Genomic DNA, 26,149 nt, shown 5'->3' with positions numbered 1-26,149 from the left:
AATAGCAGAATTGGAAATGAAGGGCTATCAGAGTACATAGAGAAGAAAAAAGATTAAAGGGAAAGGAGATACTGCTTGGTAAATTAAGTTATTAGTGTTTTTTAACAGACTGAAAATGGAATTAGTAAAACAAATCACTGTGAATAAGAATGTTTAGCATAGAAAAGGATTATGAAGAGGACTATATTGCTTTGCCATAATGTTGCAATTACTGCCATTTCTTTGTTTATTTTGTGAAAAATGACAATTTAAGCCATTACAAATAATGTCTACATCACAGAGTGTGGGGGGAGATATCTAACAAAACAATAGCACAGCATATTTTACATGGGACATTAGCCAATACTTCCAGGACCATTTTATTATACAAAATTACTAATCATATTCTTTCTACCAGCATGTAAAGAGGGTGAAACAAGCCAAACAATCCTTAACAAGAAGATATGTATTTTCTATTAATGTGCCCTGTTTTTAAGGCAAGGCCTTTTATGGACAAAATGTACACCAGAAAAATATTGAAAGGGAAAACCTATTATTTATACTCTGCAAGTGACTCCTCTTAAAAAAAAGTATTAGTCTGATGCAGAACATCTTACAGACATTACACAATATAAGCCCCTTTTGAAAATGGGCTTTATAATTCTTTATGCTGAAGCCTCATTTAATTCACAAACCCTAATGCCAAACCTATCCTGATACAAATAATGCAGTGGCAGAAACTGTATATTTGGGGAAACTGACCCCCTGGGCTTGTGCTCCATAAGAAGGTACGGAGCTGGGAGGAGAGAAGCCCAGGGTTTGTCCCGTGAAAAACGACATTTGTAAAAAGAGAAAACTGGTAACTTTTGAGTGTTATACAGACAGAGCATTAAAAATCTGGTTAAAAAGATATTAACCATCACCCCTCCCCTCCTCGCATATGCAAAAAGTGTTTGGTTGGGACAATGAAATGCCAGGAAAACACAAAAGTGAAAGATTGGCTTTGTGCACGGAGAGCCTGCCTCAACCTGAAGTCTGGCAGGCTTGAGATGAGCTCGATCATGAACTATCAAGTCCCACATGCGCGGCTCAGTGCCGCCTGCCATGATAGATTTTCTCCATAAGAGAATGCAACCTCCTGTGATTACAGTAGAAAGTTTAGAGGACCTCATCTTTTAAATAGCTTCTCTGAGAATCATTACTACTCAAGAAAGCATTTTAAAACTAAATCCAGAGGAAATCCAAAACGATAACTACAATCTGCATGAGGGATGGGGGGTGGGGGGGGGAGAGACACGCCATGGGACATTGCCATTTCCTGCAGCTGTACTCATGAGACCAGCTTGCTTTGCAGCTGGTGCAACTTTACATTTTACAAGAATGAACGAAAGATGAAAGGTTAGACTTCAATTTCTTGGTTTTGTTGGTAAGAGTCACTTTTCTTGAAAGGTTATGAAAATATTGTTTTCATAACCCAGAGCCCCCAGAGTTGAGGCTCATGCTAAATACAAGAGAATTTTATGTTATTTTTTTAAGCTGTATTGGTGTTTTGCTCTGGTAGGTAAATATTTTAGTAGGCGTATTACTTAACATATAAACTACATATGGTTAACAAATATTTCAGTACTTATTGTATTTACTATCCAAACCACTGAACGCTTTTTGAAAAGTAAAAATTACAACACTCTGTTCCTCAGAGTTACCTTTTAAGATGATTACCAAGGTAAAGGAATATTCCTTTTGGGACAGAACCATACACAGGTAACAATAAAGCAAGCAGAAAATATACTGAACCTCTCTTGTAAAACACAATTGTAATCTGAAAAGTGACTCCAAAATGGATTTGCAGGGTTCCATGTTTATTACATCAGTGATTTCCAGATCAATTTTCCTCATTTTACAGGTAAGGCGTCCTTTTCCGACTCAGTGCTCCTAACGCATTAGCATCTGTTTTCTGGTAATTCACAGACCAAATTCCAGCCTACAAATTATACCTGTGGAAGCCTGCGCCCACTGGCTAGAACGGGCTTTGTACAGCTGCCGCCGAGGGCAGAATTTGTCTCTATAATAGTAACATAGCTAAAATAATTACATTTACACATAGTGTAAGGTGCACTATAGTATCTCTCCACATAAGAATGAGCCTGAGACAGCTGTTCAGCTATTTTATGTTTTGAAGGTAAAAAAGCTTCTAATTTCTCCTGCTGCCATGATTCAATAGGTATCCTTTGGATGGGTATGCCATTCAAACCAAGTCGCTTCACTAATTCAGGGATGCTATGACCAAGGCCCTGTCTACTTCACAAAAAGCTTGGCCTAACAAGCTGCGACAATACTCTTGCATTCTGTAGCCACATTGTTATAGCACAGAGATTTTGTCTTCCAGTTGTATATTCATATTTAATTTTAAAAACCTAATTATAATTATATCCTCTGTTTCATGTGATATTAAAGTCCATTGATTTTATTCTCCCCTAACATTTACATTTTCAGCACACTCCAGAATTTAGGGCACCTCTACACTACAAATGTTACACAAGTCACTACGCAACAGAAGGGATTTATTCCATCGACCTTGCTGCACCGACAGTGGGGGTAAGTCAGCCTAACTACATCCACAGGGTACAAAATTTTTCATAACCTTGAGTGATGTAGCTATGTCGACTTATGTTTTAAGACAGAGCTTAACAGTACAAATGGATAAATCTATTATAAATGGAGAGGGGAGTCAGGAGAAAGTAGGAGGCTCTGGAGTGGGGGAAATAGGTGGCGGCTCCAGCATCTGAGTTGTAGAAGACACTTTGGGATTGTGGGATAAGCACATTAATTTGAGTGTTAACTAGTTCACTAGCATTTAATGATACTGCCACTGAAATCTGCATAATTAATTTTCAAAATTAACACCCCACGGAGGTATATGGAGCACGTCATGTCTCAGAGCCATTTTTGGGGGATTTGCATACATCACTGCTTTGATTCCTAGACAGACATATATAATTTTTCTTCACAGACAGAATAGCTAGAAAAATAAAAGCTTGTCATCTTCTGCATAATGCTGTGACAAATATCCAGCTTCATTGTATTCCAGGATATGAAAGAAATGGCAACCACTGACTTTGGACAGCCAAGCTAATCATTGGTCCTGGACAATGATTCTGATTTCTTTCCATTCTAGATGTTGACTGTTGACTTTTATACTATTATAGACTAGTATTTCTAGTTTCCAGAGATAAACAAACATCTTTCTTACATTATGTGTTAGAGAAATAGAAACAAGCCCTTTTATACACTTCACTCACCTTGCTAGACCATTTTCGGGCTTCATCATGTAGCTGCCTAGCAGCCATCATCATGGGCTGATTAATCACCTCTCCTGCTTTCTGCTCTGGGAACTCTTCATCCTTCTCTTCGGGAGGAGGGGGTCTGGGTGGGGGAACTTCACCCTCTGGAAGGGGTGGTTTTGGAGGAGCAAGTTCATCAGTCAGCTAGGCAAGAAAGGAATATATTCAGTGACTTGAAAATATACCAATACAAACCATGGAACTGGGTTGTTAGACATCTGCAGGACAATGAGAAGCTCATGCTACTTCACGTTTAAAGGACTCTCCATGACAAGAAAAATACTCTCACAGTCATTTACGCCTTCACACATTGAAGGCTAGCCTGCTAAGCTTGTGGTGCCATCTGGCCAAGTACAACTGACTTTTTTATTTAAAGAATCAAACTAATGTTTTCCCCAACCAAATTATTTCAGTTTGGTCAAAATCAACATTACTCCTTTACTTTAAACTCAAGTGGTTGCCCTGGACTTATGGCAGCTGTTTAATGGCAAGGGTAAGCCACTTCCATATAGATTCCCAGGGGTCTCTTCTCTCCCTAAGGCATGTTGTGTGATCCATGTAACCAGAGATATAAATGGATCCAAAGGATTCATTTTAGAGGGGCAGAGGAAGAGCAGTGGGATGAAAAGCCTGTGCTATTTCCTTGCCTCGTAGTTAAAATATGTTCTGTGGTTTACTTCTTGGAGAGCTGTCTGTTTTACACCAGCTGAGGCTTAAACTAACCATATCACAGGGGAAGTATAAGAGATCATAACTAACATGAACTAGTGGGTAGACTTTGAGGCTTTCCCTCTCCCCACTCTGTGAGAGAAATCATAAAAGAGTGAAGTCACGATACTTCTAATAATTTTACTTGCTAAGACAAAAATTACAACCATTCCGCTGAAGGACATTCTCTTGGGAAGATGTAGTAAGCTTCTGTATTTCCTGTTTGAAAGTTCTCATTTAAAAAACAGATTAACATGTCAACTAGATCCTCCTCAAGAGAACCAGATCCAGAGCCACTTAAAAGATCAGGGTGCTGATCTATAAAGCAAACCATGTTTTTGGGTCTAGCTGTCTCAAAGGTTGCCTCTCTTGATATTTGCACCTAATTCAAAATCCACTGAAGTCAATGGGAATCTTCCATTGACTTCAGTGGTCTTTCTAACAGGCTCTGTGATTAAGTTCTTCAATCCTAAATAAAGTAATTAAACTAACTTCTAATAAAGGACTATCACAGCTATTTAAAGTGAAAACTCAAGTCCAGTACATTGCAACATGACTACCTGAAAAAGTGTCTCTGATAAAAGTTTTATTGTCACTGAATGCAATCAGTGCCACTCAGCTATGCCATTACTGAGAAGAAAGTGAACCCCACTTACATGAAGCTGCTCAATGTCAGGGGGAGGAGGCGGGAAATCAGGTTCTTGAGGCTGGAAGGCTTCTCTGACTTTTGCCACAGCTCCCAGAATCCTATATCCTGAATCCAGAAAGCTCTTCTGCAAACCTGAACAGAAGATCCAATGCTTAATTTAATATACCCTTGCCACCCTTTATGCTTAGAAAAAAGCATATTTGTAGTTTGCATAATACCTGGTTCAAATTATTTAGGTACCTTCAAAACTTAGCTGCAAAATATAGGGGTATTTAACAACAGCTAGGATGTTATACAGTGAGTTTTATTTTTCTGGAATGTTAAATGTAGAATAGCCAATGTGTTTAAAATAATGCCATAGCTAGAGTAAGAATCCACTATGAATAGCCAAGGTAGACTCGGGCACAAAACCACAACATTTTGCCATTTTACAGAAAATGGTCCTCTTGCCAGCACGTTTCAAATATTCACCTGGCACAAAGATCATAAAGATACAAGTTCCTTCATAGTGGTAACAAAAGACGTAACAAACTAAGGGCTGACCCTGTTTCCTTGAACTGACTGGAGGTTTTCCCAATGAATTTAATGGAAGCATTAAGTGGTGTGCATCTTCACTTCACAATACTGGGATTTCTGAAGTCATGATATACAAATTAGAATAAAAACTAATAGTTTGAAATCTGCAAAAGCTTCTAGCATCAAAGGGGAAAAAATACTCAAGACAAGCTCTTTGTTCAATGCTTACCAGGGTCTGAAATATTTCCTGCCACAGCTTTAGCATCCATTACCATGGGCGATATAGTTTTGCTTAGGTCATCAGAGGCTGCCTTAACAGCTTCACGGAATTTGGGATCCTCTGAATTTTCAACCTCTTTTTTCGCCACCAACAGAATCCGGTTTGCTCGCCGAGCAATGCTGGTGGCACCAGCTACAAGCATCTGAGGTTGGATATTGGCCATTGCAACTTTACATTTATCTAGGTCTTTCTTAATTGCTTCTTCCGATGCATCCAACAGAGACTTGGTATCAATTGCTTCATCTACCAACCCTATGATAAAAATTGAACAATGTAACATTCCACTTCCTTGTATGGAAAAGCAAATAGATATAGGGCTCTGGAGATTGTTCCCATTTGGAAGTATTTACTCTCCTGGATGTTTGGTTCCTTAGGTACAGATTCTAGATTGTTAATCAAGAAGGACAAAAGTATGCCAGAAGAAGTTACATACAGTAGCACAAAGACACAGCATTATCTTCATCCTTTGTATTAACTTAAACAAGTTTTCTAGCCACTGTCATAGGTCACCTTGGAACAAGGAACGCCACATCTAGAACTGCTATTGCAAGAACAGCACATATAATCTGTTTCAAACACTCTTGCCTTAACCATTCCTGACTTATAGGCAGTTTGTTTTGGACAAAATGGGGCTGCTTTAATGTTTGTCACACCATCCAACAAGACTGTCCATCATAGCTCACTTCTTGTTTCTGTTACCTCATCAGCTCCATTTTTAATCATTGGCTACTGTAATATCACCACCATACTAGACTCTAGTGGTAGGTGTGATGAAATCCTCTTGCATATCCCCTGTTCCCATGAGTTGGGCAGTCTGCTGTGGGTAGTCCAAAAAACAGAGTCTCTTAGGAATATCAGGCCCTGATAGTAAAAATCTGGTATCTGAATATACAGCGGACAGAATGGAAGAAAACTGAAATAAACTATTAAACATAAATATTGTGGGATGTCAGTCAGCTATTTCAACACAATTCATTTGAAAAATGTAAAAGCAGCAAAGAGGATGTAAATGTCTTAAAAATACACTAGTCACAACAGACAAACACGTCTCACCAGTACATATGAAGGGCCACGAGACTTGAATTCATGCCCATACAACGGCTACTGTTACAAAATTAATCAAAGAGGAGACAGACTGGCTCTGTTAGATATTATCCTTACCGCCTCAAACTGAACCTAAAATTCCTTAACTAAGGACTTCTTGGTTAGACTCAAGGTCTTCACTTTTTAAGTCATAAAATATTTTTATATTGCAGTGATAAAATTAGCCTCTCAACAGTTTAGATTTATGTAAATGCTCCTGACTTGTACCTTTCTTGTGTACTGTCACAAAGGAAGGCATGTAGACTGAACAAATATGCATAAAGGTCCCTTTGGTATTTTGTCTATTACAGTGCATTTCTATAGGAATACAGACTTGAGTATTACATAGCATAAAATGCTTTAAAGGTGAGAGGCAAAAGTAAAGTATCAAAGTGCTCTACTTAGCCAATAGATATGTGCTGAATGTTCTGACAGTCAGGCAACAGATTGGTACCTAACAACGTTATTTTTCTTCTTTCAGCTCCTGTGATGTCTACTCTCCTAGACAGAAATTTATCTAACTATATGGTCCTCATCACTAAGGTTAAGATTTAGTCATGGGTATTTTTAGTAAAAGTCATGGACAGGTCACGGGCTATAAACAAATATTCATGGCCTGTGACTTGTCCGTAACTTCCACTAAAAATACCTCTGACTAAATCTTAGCTGCTGCCGCAACGCCAATGCTCTGTCGCTGCCCCCAGGGCCACTGCAAACCCTGGTGATCCCTGGATCCACCCCTGGGGCCACTGAGGTCCCGGTGGCCACTGCTCTGGCCACCCATGGGAACACTGCTATGGCTATCCCTGGGCCAGCCACACCAGTTGCTGCAACAGCAGCCGGCTCGGCTGGCGCCAGGGCTACTGTAGCTGCAGAAGTTATGGAGATCGTGGAAAGTCACGGAATCCATGACCTCCATGACAGACTCGCAGCCTTACTCATCACCATAGTATCTTAGGCCCTACCATTGACTCAGGCCTGATCCTACTATGATGGAATGCTCTAGTTCGCACAATCCTGGATTATCATAGTTACCATGGAATGCAACTGGAGCAAAGAACTAGCTCACAAAACAAAAAGTACATGTCCCCACAGAGTTTCTTTATATATAATTTTATCCTTTTGCTGTTCACTCCCTATGACAGACAGTTCCTGCTAACAGAGAATTTAGATAGGAAGAATGAAGTTGTCACCTCATTTCCAACACCTCTCAACCCACTCATGCCTGTCCTTCATCGACAGAATGCCAGCAGCAACATGCACAGAGGAACACAGCCCAATAGCAGTCTGCTGCTCTGTAGTGGCAAGACAGAAAGGTTAGCTTTTAGAAGAAGTTTGTTTAGAATGACAAGATATCCAAGTGTGGAAATACCATGTTGAAAGTGCACTAGAAATGCCTAGCTAAGTCTGAACTAGAGAATACTATGTGGGTTTAGTTTAGCACCTATATAACAAGAAACCAGCATTGTTTGTACTATGCAACATAGGTGTTTTCCTCGGTCACAAATGGCAGGCCTGCTATTTATTTCAGATACAAAAATCTAGTTGTGTAGTCATTATTTTCTGCACATTTCATCAACCATAACAGGATAAAAATACTAAGATTTAGCAATGAGTAACAAAGCTTTCAACAAGAATTCTTTACCTGTCATCTTTTCTACATTATCAATCCATTGGTTTTTCATGGTCTCAAAATGTTCATAAGCAGCTTGATTTCCAGGGTTTCTTAAGAGGATACGAGCAGCTGATATTACCTGTCAAATGTCAAATATTTAATACAAAAATATTGTTACACAGGGACTCTATATATGTTCTGGAAAATACACTATTGTTTTACACAACTACATATTTAGCTTCTCACTTTTAACACTTGTCAGTTTCAGTCCCACTATGAAAAGCCTTCAGCTGCATAAAGACTTCCCCAGTGTGAAGAGGATTTAAAATTACCCTTAGATACTGGGGATTTCAAATTGCAATTCATGTGTCACACTAAAAATGATAAAGTTTTGCTCAAAGGAGCTAAAGCAAATGAACAGTATATATCAAATGTACATCTATATGACTGCACAAAATTATGCTTTTACATAAAGTTAGAAAATTACTTTGAAAGAAAATACATTCTTTTCTACTCAAATGTTTTGTTGCATCATTTTGTTATGACGAAAATTCACTGAAATGACTGTCAAAAATTTGGAAGGCATGAGACTGTCTGTATCTGTTCAGTCTCTTGCATTTAGCTTTTACACATAACATCCGCATTTTTATAGCTCTATTTTAAAGTGAGAGTCACCACACACATACGTATAGTGTTCCTCATGTTAGATGCATCTTAACACAAATGCTAATGGTAATACCACCAATTTCTTGCTTCGGTAAACAGGATCATACAGAAAATTCCTTTGGAGATTAACAATGCCAACTAATTTATTGTAATTCTGAGATGAGTAAAGAGACCTGCGGTGTGAGTTCTCTTGCTGATTTCACAGTTGCCTGAATGCCTTCCACGGTAGTTTTATTAGCAGTTCCAACAGCAGCTGCTTTTTCTGCTGTTGCTCCAAGTCTAGCAGCATGGTTTTCAAAGTTTGCTGCTCTTTCATCAAACAACTGGGAGAGTGGGAGAAAATGCATTAGTAGCAGTTTATCTTCTCACTTATGCACTTATTTTCCGAATAAAAGCTCTAGTCCTGGTAAAAATCAATCCTGCTGTGAAGCCAAATTCTCAGGCATCCAGAATTGTTTTGACCAGGTGCCAACCAGCTGGCCAACTACAACTTACAAGTACAGCATTTAGAACACTTTGCATAAAGCTAGCGGTCAGAAACATAGAAAGTGGGTTTCACAGTGAAAAAAATTAGGTCTAACATTGATTGATGAGTCCTTGCATGAATATGATCAGCATCTATTACATGTAAAGATATAAAAATGAATTACTAGTGTAGTGTAGTGTAGTGTAGTGTAGTGTACCATCGGTCATACAAGTATCTTAAGAATGTCAGCGGCATCATGAGAGGAAGATCTCTGGTAAGATTCTGGATTTTTTTGAATGTTTAGGTACCAACAACATTTCCAGTGTATCATAACAACCTTCAACTCCCAGTAGTTCAGAAGTTTGCATCAGACTGCTCGTATATTCCTTATTAGCAATTATGGATCAGAAGACTGAGGGCAAAATCTTGTCTTGTAAAACTCTGTAGTGAAGTATTAGACGCCAAACGTAAGAAAATATTGCTTGCTTCTACCACACTTACCTCGTCCCTATTGGGTGCATCAGGAGGTGCAGTGGCTGCTACTGCCAACAGTTTAATTGGGGTTGTAGTGTCACTAAAAACATCAGAAACCTCCTGGGTCATAGCTTCCTGCATCCTTGTTTTCAGATCCTTAAAAACATGGTATGAAAATCATAAGATTTGATAGGACCTTTGAATTCCAGGAATAGCATTCTTGCAAAATCAAAGCTCATGGGGACACATGAAATGGCAATCAACTAACAAATATCTTCCACAGGTATTTTTAAAGACTCCTTCTTAAAACCACTTGTAACATTAAACCTTTGGCTACTAGTGATTATAGACTAAATTACCACTGAGGTAATGAATGGTAGAGTGTGAGACCCTAGATGGTCCTCAAATCAGTAGCTGCTGACATGGTATCTTAGTTAAGTGAAAAAGAAAAAACTTTAAGTACTTGGTCAGTTTTCTGAGCATTCCCTTCCATGTACAAACCCATCCTGCTGCCCATCAGGAATTGTAGCTAGAATAGACTCTTTAGTCTGTCAATCCAGAGCATACCAAGAATTGATCCCTAAAGTTTGAAATCAAGTGATTTAAGTCTCACTCAATCAGTAGAGTGCCCTATAGGTCCAGTAAAAGCTGCTTCCACAGCCAAGTATTCAGTGTAGGTTTTCCTACGCGACTTCATAATGAGTTCAGTATCTATAACCCACCCAACCAACATAGACAAAAACTTCCTCATACTTCATGTGCTATAAAATGGTGCAGTTCTACCGATAGTGAAGTTTTACCTTTAAAGAATCCTGGAGCTGAGTGGCAATTGCCCGAGCTTGAGGAGACTCTCCTTCTCCTCTTGCTGCCAGATCAGCAAGCTGGGCAGCCAGCTGTTCCACACGATCACATTTGGCAAGGAGGTCTTGACGATAAGGTCCTATCATGACATTGGCTAAACGGCGACCTTCAGCCACCAGTCCCCGGATTGCAGCCTGGCCTACAACAGAACGAAGCATCTCAGTAATTCACAGATCCCCAAGGTTGAAGGAGTAACTCAATTATAGTGTCAGGTGAATAGCAATTAAGGATTCCTTTTATTTTTTGGGTTCAACACATTTAACTTTCTGGTTATTCAGCTGCATTTGAAGAAAGATTTGCACTCAGCAGCAATTCAAACCCAATGGAGAGTTGAAGTTTCTTCAAGCTCTCCTCCTTTTGTGCAATATGCTGATGCTTGCTAGAGCCTTACCATCCTTGGCTGGGAGGGGATTGGCAAGAACAGAATAGTTAATTGTGTTCCCATTGACCTATCGCCATGAACATGATACCAACTTTGGTTCTTAATACTCACCGATTCTGATTACTGTAAACTGGCCTCCATCCCCCAAAAAATTCATTTTGGAAAAAGAAAGCAAGGTGCAGTAACTAAATGCAAATGCAACAAGCAACAAACAAGGAAGAAGAGACAAAAGGTAGAAGGGACAGACAGAGTAGACAAGCAGTACTGAGGTGTATCATATCCCCTTTTCTTCAGTCAACCTAGGTGAGAGAGATTTATCAGCTGTGATGTGAGATTTAAGTTTTCAAGCGTTGGGGCAGTGGAGGGGAATGACATCCATTTTTTTTCTTGCAAATCATCTCCATATTTAGTTTTGACCATCTGTTGGGTCCATTTGTTTAGAGATGGGTGTTCTTTGTTTTTCTAATAGCATAGCAGAGTTCTTTTAAAGAGAGTTATTACATTTAAGTCTTAAGGATAAATGAAGACAGCCATATTCAATGTAAGTCTAACACACGCCAATTTGGCTGACTGCAACAGAGAAGTTTAGAGCTCAGGAGGTAAATTTACAGATTTGGTTACAAAGAAAGGGGGGTAATTTTGTCACAGCCTCAGAATATACAAGATGCAACATAGAGCCCTGACAGCAACATTTTGTGAAGTCTCTTAGTTTAGCCAAGTAGAGTCTTGTTTGAATCCAGTAATATATATTTAGGATGTTGTTTTGGAGTAAACAAAGAGTGGGTGATGAATACATTCATTTGATAATTCATCCTATCCTGCCCAATTGTTAATCTGGCAGTGAGAATTAAAGATTTCATTCCATTTATTGCTCAGTAGGGGCAGATTACAATAAAGCTGTTTACAAAGCCAACAGCAGCAAATGTCAGCAAAATGACCCACACAATTATAGAATAACATTGGTTTTATGGTTCAGAACTTAAATCTATCAATACCATAGCGCCAAGCATTACACTAGGAGAAGTGTAAACATGCAAAGTTTGTGACATGGTCAACTCCCGGTTCAGAGAACAGTGCAGAAATATTTTCATAAGGCTACATTAACATGCCATATTCTTCCAATAGTAGTGTACAGATCTAACAGCACTGTTTGAGGCGCTGTGTTCTCAATGAATCCATCATATGGGAATCTTAACTGTAACAAATGCAATAGATTTAAAATAAAAGTGAAAACCACACACATTAAAAATTTCTGTTATTACAATGCATTAAGCACTTAAGAAATTCAGAAGTTAAGGTTCCCACAACTACTTATTCTGGCCCTTTCACACATTTTTTGGCATTATATATTATTGTACCTATTGACTAAAGCCTTAACATATTTCCAGTGCAGGAGAGTTCCAGGTCCTATGGAAATTACCCACTTTGCATGTAAAATTTCAAATGAGACTATACATTTATATATCTTTTTTGCATCTAAACTTTTATTGTTTCTTTTGAACAATCATATCTCTTTACATTTCATGCTTCCAGGAGCGAAATGCCCCAGAATCCATTGCATCCTATAGTTTGCATCCTATATCAGCAGCCTGAAATTGGAGAAGCCCCCACCAAGGCAACCAGACCTCCTAGGACTCTTTCACAGCTTCCAGAAGGACTGGATGTGTAGTTCCTACATCAGAAAATGGCTAAGACTGCATGGTGTAGTTCCATGTTTATTGTCAATGTCTAGAGAAAATTTGCAAAGTTCAAAAATAAGAAGCTCTCTTTAGCTGCCAGTCTTGCAAACTCTACCTGTGATCAAAAAAAATCAGGCTGTGTACTTTGTTGTTCATGCACCAACAGAAGTAATTCTGACCGCACTGAAAAGTGGTAGGGAGCAGGCATTGAAGGTCTACAGCTGCACTAACTGGGACAGAGTGGGGATTCCTTATGGTATTACCAACTCTGTTGCATGGACCTCACTAATATGATACAGGAGATCATAAAATGAAGATTTCATAGGAATCTTTATTAAAACTATTTTCTTTTTGGACAAAAGCCCTCCAGAAAACAAGAAAACCACCACAAATGTGGGGGGTAGGGTTGGGGAGGAATCGTTTGTCTTCGTAAAAAGGTTTAATTAATTTTCCCACCAATTCCAATAATTAACAATAAAGCAACTTCTGAATCATTGCTATATGCCTGCAAGTGACATACCATGACAATTTGATCACTTTCTCCATTGCTTACTGGTTACAAAATGATATTGCTGTACAATAAGTTTGTGCAAAAACTGTACTAGGTGAAGACATATCTTTAAGACAAGCATTACAGAATGAAACATCTACTTTCTATTTATATGGGAGTTAGTTTCCTAATTTGCCAGACAACATACAAATGTGTGTTTTAGGCATTGTACTTGAATTACAAACAATATAAAGCAGTGTAAAAAAATTGCATTGTGTTTTGTTCCTTCTTACATGAATGGATATTAGAAAGTAACTATAAAGGCATGTATGGCACTGCTTGTTAACTAATCAAGATTTTTGTGAACACAGTGTTGTGGGGGGGTTTTTCGGTTTTTTTAAAACCAATTTTTGTTTAGGACAGTGAACGTATGTTAAATTCACAAATCTAGTTGATCTGATAATCACCTTGGAAAGGTCCTGAAAGTTTCTTAGCCTTTGTGCGCATTCTACAATGCAAGCTCTCCTATCTCTGTTATGATGCTCATTTTCCTCTGCTTAAGTTCAAGCAGAGGATCCATCATCACACTTCACTAGTAGGAAAAGCACAGAATGCTGTTTTGAGCCATAGGCTATGAACTACACACCTCAACATAACCCAAAAGTTTCAGATGTGCTAAACAAAATCTCAAGAGAAGTAGTTTGATTGTTCTGATTTATTGTGAAGCCAAACAGTGATTCAGCAAATAGCTCACCTACTCCACGGTCATCAACTGTAGGATTGTCAATCCACCTTTGAGCTTGCTCAATCTTGCCCTCCAAATGAACAGCTGCCTTCACTGGCCTGCTGTTTGCTACAGCCCTGTTTGTTTTAGACTGTAAATTCTGCAGTGCTGTAGCTACTTGCTTAGCCAGTACACGGGCCTCTGGAGAGTCTCCTTTCCCACTGAAAATCCAAGAAAGGGAATTGCAGTCACAAGCTCAACTGAAATCAATACAAGATATTTAATCATTTTGAAAACAGATTTAACTGTGATACTGCTCCGTGAATCACTTCACTATTGCTATGTTCACTTTTAATGATCAAATCTGACAAAGATATACAGATTATATGCACAAATACAGTAATTAAGAATGACGACAGACACAGGGCTTTATTTACAAGGTTAGAAAGACATCAGTGCTTTATAGTGGTAGCAAAATCTGAAGAAAATCCTATGTTAAAAGCACTAACTAGGAGTGAAAAGTGTCAGATTTAATATTAAAGACCACTGTTGAGACATGCAGAAGTGTAGCCTTCCTCTTCCATCATGGACCTTCTTTTCAGATCTGATACTGAAACACTGTCTTTAGCTAAGCATTGAACTAAATCAGACAGATCCTAGAGGGACCATTTTAATGGTATGCTTTTCTAAGATTTATCTATATTAGAATTTAGGCATATGGATTAATGATCAAAGTGCCTGAAAGATCATTTGATAATTTACTAACTTTCTGAACAAAGGATCAGAAGTATCCTTTGAGAAGGCATTTGTGTAAGTAAATGCTTATGTGCACCTCAGTTAGTATTACAAACTGGGGGCCAAATTCTGTGTAATTATGCAGCTCCTTTGGTGGTGAAAGAGGCCAGTTTCTGGCTATAACTTGCCTGTGGGGAATTCTATAGCTGAGGAGACAGATTTTTTTTTTTTTTTAAACAGAGGGACGTCAAGCCATCTAATCTTCTACAGTAGAGATATGGCACAGAAAGGAATCCCTTGCTAGAAGCCATTAGTCAATCTGAAGTGTAAGGCTATGATGTTCTCTGTCTCATACAATTGTTTTGCTACATGCATGAGGGAAACCCACAATATGAGACATGCATTCTCAACAGAACAGCTAATTATACTTTAAAGATGGAAATGTCTCTGTGTTACTATTCTGAATTTCCTGATCCATCTAATTCATGCACTCAAACTACAATTACAAGATACTCAGACACCACAATGTGTGCTATATAGATACATACTGTCTTCGTAGATCTGACAGTTTAGCTGTCAGAGCAGAGATTTCTCCCAGGGAACGCAGAATGTCATCTCTTTCCTTGGGGTCCTCACACAGTTCTGCAATTTTCCTGGCTTCGGCCATAATTCCCCGAATATGTTCTTCCCCTTCACTTCCTCCATTAGGGTCTGCTAGCCAGTTCTTCATATAAAGGTATAGGTACAAATAAAGATGAAATCATCTACTTACATAAAATCTTTTAAAAACGGGCATTTCACAAAAGGTTGTTATATTGATTACATATCCTGATATTCCAGTAGCAACCAGGTGTTTTGTTATATACATCTTTGAACCAAGTCGCTCAATATATAAACTGTTGCTTCTTGCTGCTACAGGCAGGGATTCATCCTGAGCTAATTCAATCAATTCACTTCCACACCCTTCAGTTTTAGCAAATTGCTCACAAAAGCTACTATGAGGTTTTATTCCTTCAGGAGGATTGTTAAGCAACAAATCGTTTTTCACAGAAATTTGCCCTTACTCTTTTCATCCAGGGCCTGCTCTAAAGAAACATCTTCCTGAGCCCTAACAGACTCTTTCTGGGTTTCAGTTAAGTCCAGAACCAACACTGAGACAACTGGCACATCCTCAGTCAGCATAAGCTGAGAGGCACATTCTGTCTGCTCCTCAGACAGTAGATTGAAGACAAACTTTCCCCCAGCAGATAAACTGCTATTCTTACCAGAGGAATACTTTGAAATTTCCTGCCCCTTGCCCCAACCCTCATGGCTGTTCAAAGAAACACTGGAAGAGTGGGATGGCTTCCTTAACAGGCAAAGTGCCACTCCCAACAGACAAGCATTTGGAGACAATTTCTCCCTCAGCAGATTAACTGCTTTTCTGAACAGACAAGCCACTATTTTCCACAATCCCAAGGCTAGAGACACTCTTCCTTGTCACAGTACACCTGGCTAGACACAGATAACTTCAAGTCATGCACCTCCCCTTCACAAACTTGCCTGTTGATTACAGGTAACACAGAATATTTACATTTATACTCTCTCTGGGACTGAATTATGACTTCTATCTGGTTACACATATTTGCCATATTATCATCAAACATATCAAAATTGTTATAAATTGGACAGATTCTCTCCCAATCTTTGCTATTGAAAGAAGCTGGATTTCCAGGTGAGATCAGACCTTTTTTCTCTTCCATGATCTGGAGTTGGATTCTGGCTGCTTTCATCTGTCTTTGATGAGCCCTTTCCTCAGTAGCCATCCACCTCTTATGATCGTCTTTGTCTCTCTCTGCAGCTTGCTTGGCTCTTTCTATAGCTCGCTGGACTCTCTCCTCAGCTTCTTTTTTCAGCTGGGCGAAGGCTAGTTTCTCTTGCATTATAAAGTCTGCCAGCACCTTTACTGCTTCCACTGTGACTAGCTTTAACCTTTAACACTCTTAGTATTCAATTTTAAAATTTGGAATTGCGTGGGGTCCTGATCCAAAACCCAAATGATCTGGTTCTGTGGATCCTGCCATTTTTCACAAGTGCACTTTAAGTGGTTTAAATATTCAAAATGTATTGTTATATACCTATATTTCTCAAGGTTGAATTTTTTTGTTTTGACAAGATAGAGTTCTTTTTAAGAATCTTTCTAAAACTGTTGTACAGTAAGATGTTGAATAATAGTTCTTCCAATGTTGAACGAATGAAGCGCATGACCTAACAATTGAAGATCAAGTTTTGCTGTTGTGAAGAAGATACTACATATCCTTCCTCTATTATAAAGCTTAATAAACTATCCTCTTGGTCAGCAGTGTACTGTTTTACCATTTGCATAAACACAGCAGCACTCGATCTGCATTTGTACTTCCCACAAAGAGCCCAAAGGAGTTCAGCTTGCGAAACTTTCATAGGATTGGCTCTGGAATTCTTTCACAAAAAAGAGTCATGTCCAAAATTATACTGTACCTCCCCCTCTATTTTCAGAAATGTATCAGTTTACATCGGAGGTAAAGAATTTCTCTCTCTCTCCATTTTAGAGAGGGGGGGGGGGACGGGAGGACAGGGGGGACTTTGTGATAAACCACAGCAGAACTCCTGTAGGCTCCCACTACATAGTGACATCAGAAAGACGAGATTAATGTGCATCCCCAGTATATACCTTGTGTAAGGTAAGCACCCTGTGTTTGGGGACACCTGTAACAGTTCAGCACAGTAACTTAAAGGCACAATTTGAGAGATTTTTGGAATCCAAAAAATTAGTAGGTACCTGAGCAGCATCAATTTTTTTAGCAATCGCCTGCTTGGAGTTGGTCATGGCTTCCAGTTTGCGGGCTGCATTTTCCACTTTTGCTGTAAGCAAATCCAGACCTTGAGACACCTGCTGTGCTTTCTGCATGGCCATTGGTGTAGCACCTTGTCCTCTACTCCAAAAAGACAAAGATCATCATAGGAATACCATGCAAAGAGCATTTTTTAATTACAAAAGGGACTAACATCTGTTTTTGAACTTTTCATCAATTCTTATCACAATGATGGTATTGCAAAGGTATTCAGGAGACTCGTTTAAAAAGTATTCTGGAAAGTGGGAAGAAGGCAAGAGTACACCTGAACACTGGCTAAGACAGGTGCCTCTTAAAAGAATACACAAATGGTGCCTGTCTCTTTCTAAAGTTTCAGCATAAAAATTGATTTTTTTAAGGTTCCATAGTATAATGACAAGAGGAGGAAAGAGCATTATGGGGGTGTAGTTCAACTGAATTACTCGTGGCAGGGCCCTTTGTCCACTTGCTCTGTTCATTCCTCAGAGGCATCCCAACACTCCTAGAACAGTTTAAACAGTGGCACTTAGGAGAAATAATGCTTTGCCACATTTTATGTTGCATACAGACCTGGACTAAATGAGCTCTTTACTGCAATTCAAAGGGAGACTCTTCCTTGGTTCCCATATTTACACCAGTTCAAAATACAGAATACTGAAAAACACATGGACTCTTGATAGGACATCTTATTAAATTGGAACCTGAAGGAAGGTTATTGAAATACATGTAGGAGCTCAGCAGGACTATGCAGGAGAAGAACTGAAACCATTACAGTGACTGTTCAAACACTTAGAAACCAAGAATTTTCCTCTTCAGTTGTACTTTAAAGTAGAAGTCCAAGAATCTGACAGCTTTTTAGATCTAGTAGGAATATCAGGTTATAATCAAGTGTCTAAAGTACTTAAGTTCATAAAAGAGATTTTTCCTCTTCTTATAAAAGAATACTTTTTAAATTTAATAGAACAGACATTGATGAAAGGGGGGGGGGAACCCCACTAAATGAGGAGGTTGTGGATCTTCATGTAATAGTAGGTCTGAAGGTCCCCACTCCTGAGTCAGCCCAGATCTCCTTCTTCATACCTTATTCTCAGAGGTTAGGGTTAAGGACCTTTAACTATTTAGCCAACACAGAAATTGAGTGATGAGGAAAAAAATTATCTTCCCAAACAACTCAAGCCAGTACAAGCCTAGCACCAACTATTGCTTTGTGAAAGCAAGAAAGCTCAACCTTGAGACTGAATTTGTCCTTGATACCCTGCAAAAAACAGGTAACATTTCAAGGCAATTCCTGCATTATTGCTTTATCAATCTGCTAGAAGCTTTTAGAGTAAAGTTTTAACTCTTTTCTTCCATTGTTCCCATGAAGATTGAAATGAATCAACTCCTTGAGACTGATTTCGAGGACAATATAACTAATAATTTGGAGACTGCTTCAGGTTTAAGAATTTAGCACAAATGGAATCATGAAGCCAGTAAGTTAATATTCTGAATGTTGGAACAAACTCCAGATTTGTGCCTTTTTATGTACAAGGACTGTGAACTAATGATGACTGTTTATGAACATAAGTGCTTATTTAGCTTAATATAAAAAAGCATTCCAAGCATATGGGTATACCATTAGAACGTTTTATGGTTTGTACATTATGGATTTAAATAGTTTTATTTTAAAGAGAGCTCAAAATAAATATATTTTAACTAATTTCTGGCTTTGTTCATTTCTCACTCATATTTCATTAGGAGGCTTATGCCACAAGAGGCCATTTGTCTCACCCAAGCATGAAAAACATGATATTTATGTTTTGTTTTACATGCCTTCCTATGACCAAATTTCTGTTGCCACTCCTGGCAAAGTGCAAAATGCATTAATATTTCAAAAGAAAATAATTGTGCCAGGGATCCACCACATATCTAGCTAACGGATCACTGGACTACTTTATTTTGTTGAAGTAAGATCAAGGCCAGAGCAAACCAAGGAGACGGTCTTCAATTGCACATCCATTTTATGTGCTCAGCCACCAAAATTTGATTATAAAATTTGTACTACAAGGTATTTTGTAACCCTCATGGCCTTTCACTTTCACAAAGTAACACAAGGCCCCCCCTAACTTTTGAGAGACTAATAAAAGTTCTTAGTGCCTAGGCAATGTCTTTCCTGTTCAAAGGGCTTCACAAAACATGATCTAATTGATCCCATTAGGCTGCCATACACTGAACTCCTACAAAACTGCTCTTCCAGCCCAGAACCAGAATTTCATTATGGGACACAGAGCCCGATTCTCCTCTCACAACAGTGTAAATCTGAAGTAACTATTGCAGTCAATGTAGTTACACAGATGGAAGACTGGTGTAAGCAAAAGAATCAGGCTCATCAAGGCCAAATGTAAATAGAAACAAAAAAATGTAGGTGAAGAAAACTTCTACATCATTTATCAGGGTGATGAGCAACTGCTGTCTTCTGGTACATCACCCCTGGCAATCCAAAGGACTAGGGTACCATGAATCATAAGAGATGTGTTGATTTATACAAAGCACCTGTGTTTGTGGAATGATTTATACTGAGCTGAAGATCCCATTTCTTTTGTTGATTTTTCAAAGCAAATCAGATTGCTATATGTTTGCAATTAAGTGAAGTCTGAATGATCTAATTCAACTTTTTTTTTTTCTGCTTTGTCCCAAGAACACTTGTGAATATTAATTCACATTGCCATGTGTTTTATGCTTCTGGAAGAGATGGGTAGAAAAAACAAGATAACGCATATACTCCTACACGATTAGCTTGTTGTACCTCAGTGATTAACATCACAGCCTATATAGTTCAGAGACACCGTTTTATTAATAATAGGTTTACCTGGTTCGGAGATCAGCCACTTGATCAGTCATCTGGCCTAGCATTTTACAGGTTCCCAGAATCTCTCTGCGTTCTTTGCCTGCACACAGTTCTCCCACTTTTCCAGCTTCATCAAGGATCTGCCTTATAGCTTGCTCACCAACATCCCCTAATATGCAGAAGATAGTCAATATGTATACTAAAAGACACTCATTACTTATTAAGAGGAAACTGCTAGTGCCACCATGATCTGCTGCACTAATCACACTTCATTCATCGAGTAAAGTACGTTAATTGAAATGATTGGACAGGCACAGAGAGTACAAGAAATCGAATACTTTATAATAAGATAATGTTCCTGCACCAGTATAGTGTTGCTTTAACACCACATATCTTGTCCCATGGATTAGGCATGAAATAAGTCCCCAAAGCTGGTTTCATTTCTACTGATGAAGCATCTAAATAAACGTTTAGGAATTTAAAAACATTTTTAGAAGAACATTACTTTGGATTGTGGAGTTTCTGGATGGGAGCAAGGAAAGAGGGACTAACTTTTTAAGTCTTAGCTATAGCCTGGAGCAAAGCTTTCCTGGTGTTCAGCAAAGAGCAGAGTAGTTCTAGATATTAGATTCTTTGTTTTTTAAAAAGGAAAACATCCAGGCAGCTCAAGCACTCACAGAACAACATCCATATGCTAAAGAGATTACAATTTAGGAATGACTCAATTAAAGGGGCAACAATACAATTGGAACAGTGCATTTGGGATTAATGAGGTGGCCCAATGAAACCTAGCGTGCTACATGATGAATTTATATTTTTAATCTAGAAAAAACTAACAACTTGTGTGACTTGCTTCTTAAAATTAGATTATGGCTTTATTATAATGCTGTACAACTAGTTCATACAACAGTTAAAACAGAAGTGTAAAATACAAAAATTCTTTTAAAAGTAAGGTATCCAATCCAGTTAAACTTGGATTAAACATTCATTAAAATGTTATTTTTAGGGTGCATTTGAAGGACTTTTAATGACAATCAGAAAGAGATGGAAAAGTAACTTTCTGAAGTTGTTAAGATTGACTGTGTGGAGGGAGATACAAAGAAAGATGTTTAAAACAGCTGCACCATACACAGCCAAAATAAACACTTCCAATGCTGCCGCTTTGGTGTACATTGACCTCCACCTTAAAAACAACAAATTTGTTTAGATCTCTGATGCCCAAATGAAAAAATATTCAGCCACAGTAAAGTCTTCTGGGAATTTTTAAAAAGATGGGATGTCATAAATAGTTTTATTTGTTAAAAAGGTATTTGTGATAAGGGGGGGAAAAGAGAGGTTACTACTTACTATAACTGATGGTCCTTCAAGATGTGTGGTCCCTATCTGGATTCCAATGCCACCCCCATCCCCTCTGCTGTGGGCTTAGGACCTGTCGGTAAGAGGGAACTGAGGGGGCATCAACCTGTGCAGTCCCATAGGATCTTGGACGCACTACATGGACAATGCTCAATGCACACGTGGGTTGATGGAGACTATTTCAAACAGTTCCGGCTCCGGCGCATGGTGCAAATGCGCAGCCACGTGTAGAATACACATAGGGACTAGCACTCAAACAAGAATATATATAAATAAAAATGGAAATATTGTCTCATCAATACGATATAGAAATGAAGGTATCAAGTAGAAGGCATTTTTTATTCTCTGGACTGCTGAGCTACCTTTTCCCATATTAATTGTAATATAGTGCACTTTTACTAGCAAAGGAAGGTAGATACAGTATTAAATATTCAATACATTTTCTGGCAGAAGACAAAGGAGAAGATTCATTTACATGCAGTTTAAACGGTATCATTTGGACAACATGAAAAAACAAAGCTTTCCGAAGCACTTCGCATTTTACATTAATATTTGAAGGAAAGAACATTTAAGCATTTCTTTTCAGAATATCTCACTTGTTATTTAGCAATGTACCAGAATTATTTTGTCTGTTTTTGTTTTGTTTTTTTTAAACACAGAATCATTTAGACAGTAAGGGTCTGAATGCTGGATGGGTGGAGTATGAATATTACCTGGTGGTGCATGGGGATCCCTTAGCCAGCCCTTTGCCTGGTTCATCTTGGAATCTATTAAGGCCAAGGCTCTCTTCATAGCTTCAGTGTCCTTTACAAAAGAGAAACCTTCATAATCATTCTCTCTACCCAAGCACAGCTAGTAAACACTGTCAAAGCCAACAGAAAATGAAGCTTAACGCAAGTCAATTTTAAACTCCTATAAAAACAGCTCAAAAATGTATTGACAGCAACAAGTCACAGGCTTTTCTTGAGAATTAAAACCAACGGACATGTTTTCGTCTCACTCAAAATGCAAAGAACTTTTACATGCAAGTTTTTAGTTACTTTTTCTATTCAGTTATTTTTCCGGTGCTACAACTCCTGGAGAGAAAAAAACCACAATAATTCTCAAACATAGTATCGTGGAAGTCAGTAAATTTTTAAGTATTTACCGAGACTCTGTAGCAACTACAGTAAACTTAGCAACGAGAGTATGATTTATAAGTCTTTTCAGAAGTGACTTAATACTACTGGAGGTGGTATCTTAGAGACAACAGGCCAATGACAATTATATGCACCTTTCTGGATAATCTGTTGAACAGCTACATTTTTTTGGAATTCATCTGCCCTTTAAAGTCAGAGACTAGCTGAGTGTCACTTTTGAGAAAACAACAAGAAGGATAGAAGAAGATATAGTTTTACTGTCAACTAGTAGGATTCAGAGAATAATCAGAACTTTAAATCAATAGAGACTTAAGATAAAAAGGACCTAAAATACATGTGTAATACATAAAATCTTATATACCCATGGCAGCGAGCCTCTGCCTGAGATGCTCTATTCCAACAGTGAGCTGCTGAGTCTTAGTAGCAAAACACTTTGCCCAGAAAAAGCTGAAAACATTGAGTCCTTTCTCTGCGTACATTTACCCGTGTTGATTTGTTAACTCTCCACTAGAGGCCACTGTGAGCTTTCTAGCCAATACAATAGGAGAGTACAAGGACAATCAAATGCAAGAAGTCTGGGACAGGGACAGAATAAAAGCTCTTCAAAAAGCATGTGAAACTAAAATGTGTTTATTCTAGATAGTGTTAATGAGCTGCACCTGCCACAGAGTCATCAGACTTCAGCAACTTTATGCAGAGTTTTGGTACTTAACACAATATGTCAGCAGAACCCTGGCCCACCCATTACACAACCCCAAATGCATTCATGTCAGATCTTATTTAGACTGCAAGATCCTTGGGATAGGATTCTGTGTCTTGTACACTTGTCTGTATCTTGTACAATGAGGGATACACTGACAGCACTAATGAGGTTGAAACCCTTCTTTGAAGTGAACCTGTATATCCCTACCGTGGTAACCCCAAAACTAGATTTCTGCAGTATGTTGTATTCAGGGCTAAACACAGGAACTTCACTTGGTGCAGTACGCCACTACTCTTTTCTTAGGATGAGCTCTTTTCAACAGACTATAACCCTGCTCCATGACCTGCACCAGCTACCTATTCACTTTTGAGCACAGTTTAAGGGGCTGGTTTCAATTAGGCAGTCCTATATTGTGGGACCCAGCTCTTTAAAGATCACCTCATGCCACACTGCAATTTCTAGGGGGCTCTTGGAGTCAAGGACTGGGTTTGAACTGTCCAGGTCCAGCGGCAGAGCATGGTCATTAGAAGGCCTACGTCTCAGAACCTGCTTCCTTCTACAGTCTGTGAGAACTGGAGATTGATGAGCTTCAAGGCTAAATGCCAGATCTGTACTTGGAGTGGCTTTTAAACAACTTCAAACCTTATAGGGCAGGATATACTGTTTTTTAACAACTTTAGAGCTCTATAATTTGTGAATTCTGTATTTAAAAGTGATAAGACAATAAAGTACCATGCCAAAAACTATTAAAACATTTAACTAAGCTGATAAACTCTTATTTGTGATGGTTGCAGCTTTCAGTTATTGCATATGCAGACTAAAGGAGTTTTAGCTCTGAATGGATAGTGAACAGTAAGCCAGCCACTCCATAAACAATCCAAAAAGAAAAGCATTAACGGAAGCTTCAAAAGGTATACATATTCGTCACTAGTCTCTGTATTAATGCTCTGACCCTGTGAAGACTTAATAGGATCACTCACAGAGCCTAAAGTTAAGCCTGTGCATAAATCTTTGCAAAATCAGGGCCTTATGGAGAAATGGGTTCATAAATGAAAGGAATTTTACAATTGTGTTTGTCCATCACATAAACATCTCTGATGTATTCAATATAACACTGCACTTTCAAGCTTTAGATTTATACTGTGCATTGAAGAGGTTTCAAGGGAACAGACTGAAAATCCCCCATCAATTTTTAAGTCTACTTAAAGATTATTTTAAAAACCCTTATCTTCCTCCTACATAATATGCACTGATCATGCCCAAGTATTATATTTAATCATGCTAATTGCAGTCTTCTTCACTGATTTGTGTAATTATAGTCAGTAAAATGGCACTGAAGATTTCCTATATTTTACTGGATTTCTCATTTGGTTAATGAAAGTCCGCATGATTTTATTTTATGGGGTTTTTTTTAGCTTTTAACACCCAGCACTACATATTCAACCTGGGATCTAAAAAAGCCAAGTTGTCTTCTGTCACCTTTCCCATCAACACCAGGGCTCCACTTCTGATCATTCTGTGGTCTAAGTCTTGTCATTTTGTGTATTAAATACATCAATTCTTGGGGCTCCCTAGAAGCTACAGACATAATGGAGCACAGATTGGAATAGCTCCCCATTTTTTAAAATTTATTTATTGTAGTCAGTCAAGGTCTGTCCATTTTAGATATTTGAGATTTCTGCTAGGGAACTCATTCTGGTAGCCAATAAATTGTTTCATCCAATTCAAGAACATCACTTCTTTAAAAGCACAGGTTACCAAGCGTCACATCAACCCCTGGACTGTCTAGATAGGCTACAACTGTGGTGCTATCAAAATCACTGCTGTATGGTATTCGAGAATATGCTTTTGAACAAGCAATGCATAAGATTGGTCCAAGCTTTTAGCCTGTTTCGGCATTTTTGTTCATTTCTACTGGACACAGTCCATCAGAACAGGCTCCTTAACAGGACACATTGATTCCGTACTTGTTGTATGCTTCATCCCTTTGGCTCTGACAGAGTCTTGTCCAATGTCAGATTTTTGGAGAGAGTTGGGAGTGCAGATATCCTTGTAACCTACAGTCCTATTGATTGATAAAGTTTGGCAAGCAGGGACAGGGGAACTAAAATCTTGTCCAGGAAAACCAGTTTAAAACATCTTGCTTAATATTTTTTGTATTAAGTTTCTAGGCTTTGATTTTCCTGGAGTTCTGAAAGTGTTGCACTGTTTTGTCTCCCTTCTGACTCAACTAAATTTATGGTGTCTAAAATTTTCTCAGACAAAAGAGGTGGAATAACAGAAACAGAACTGGTTTTTCAAAGAACCTAGACAAAACTGGCAAAACAATCAGGGTTACCACTGCCTGAGTGAGGAAGAGACAACGGGCATTTACAAGCCAATCCTCCAGGAAGGGTACCTCCTAGAGCTATTTTCCTCTTTTTGCCACTTCCATCGTCACTAGTAATTTTGTGAACAGCCATGGAGCTAGTCCAGATGGGAAAAATGATACTCATAATGCTACTACCAGAGAGAATCTCTGAAATCTGACACTATCGCTTGTTGCTGAATATTAAATATAACCTCTGAATCATTAAGTACTTTATGTCTAGAGAAGTTGTTTGATATCTGATTTTCTTTACCAAAGA

At 38.5% G+C, this 26,149-nt stretch overlaps 1 protein-coding gene across 4 annotated transcripts in view; it reads right to left on the bottom strand.

Annotated features, from left to right (window-relative positions):
- The window catches only part of VCL (vinculin), a 93,228-nt gene that overhangs the window by 11,119 nt on the left and 55,960 nt on the right, over window positions 1-26,149 (bottom strand). For 2 of the 4 annotated variants that reach the window (XM_067539131.1, XM_067539150.1), the window contains exons 7-18: window positions 22,394-22,487; window positions 20,346-20,493; window positions 17,446-17,599; window positions 15,197-15,372; window positions 13,944-14,134; window positions 10,578-10,777; window positions 9,805-9,933; window positions 9,011-9,160; window positions 8,202-8,310; window positions 5,423-5,725; window positions 4,685-4,809; window positions 3,279-3,464 (exon numbers count right to left, since the gene is read on the bottom strand). In XM_067539131.1, the coding sequence (XP_067395232.1) occupies window positions 3,279-3,464; window positions 4,685-4,809; window positions 5,423-5,725; window positions 8,202-8,310; window positions 9,011-9,160; window positions 9,805-9,933; window positions 10,578-10,777; window positions 13,944-14,134; window positions 15,197-15,372; window positions 17,446-17,599; window positions 20,346-20,493; window positions 22,394-22,487 (1,965 nt within the window). The remainder of the gene's footprint in view (window positions 1-3,278; window positions 3,465-4,684; window positions 4,810-5,422; window positions 5,726-8,201; window positions 8,311-9,010; window positions 9,161-9,804; window positions 9,934-10,577; window positions 10,778-13,943; window positions 14,135-15,196; window positions 15,373-17,445; window positions 17,600-20,345; window positions 20,494-22,393; window positions 22,488-26,149) is intronic. The other 2 variants (XM_067539160.1, XM_067539140.1) reach the window with 1 other exon arrangement.

This window comes from Emydura macquarii, unplaced genomic scaffold, assembly GCF_026122565.2.
Source record: "Emydura macquarii macquarii isolate MOO-44397 ecotype Brisbane River unplaced genomic scaffold, CSIRO-AGI_Emac_v2 contig_67, whole genome shotgun sequence".
Classification (NCBI taxonomy): domain Eukaryota; kingdom Metazoa; phylum Chordata; order Testudines; family Chelidae; genus Emydura; species Emydura macquarii.
This window is presented reverse-complemented; position numbering and strand designations above follow the sequence as displayed.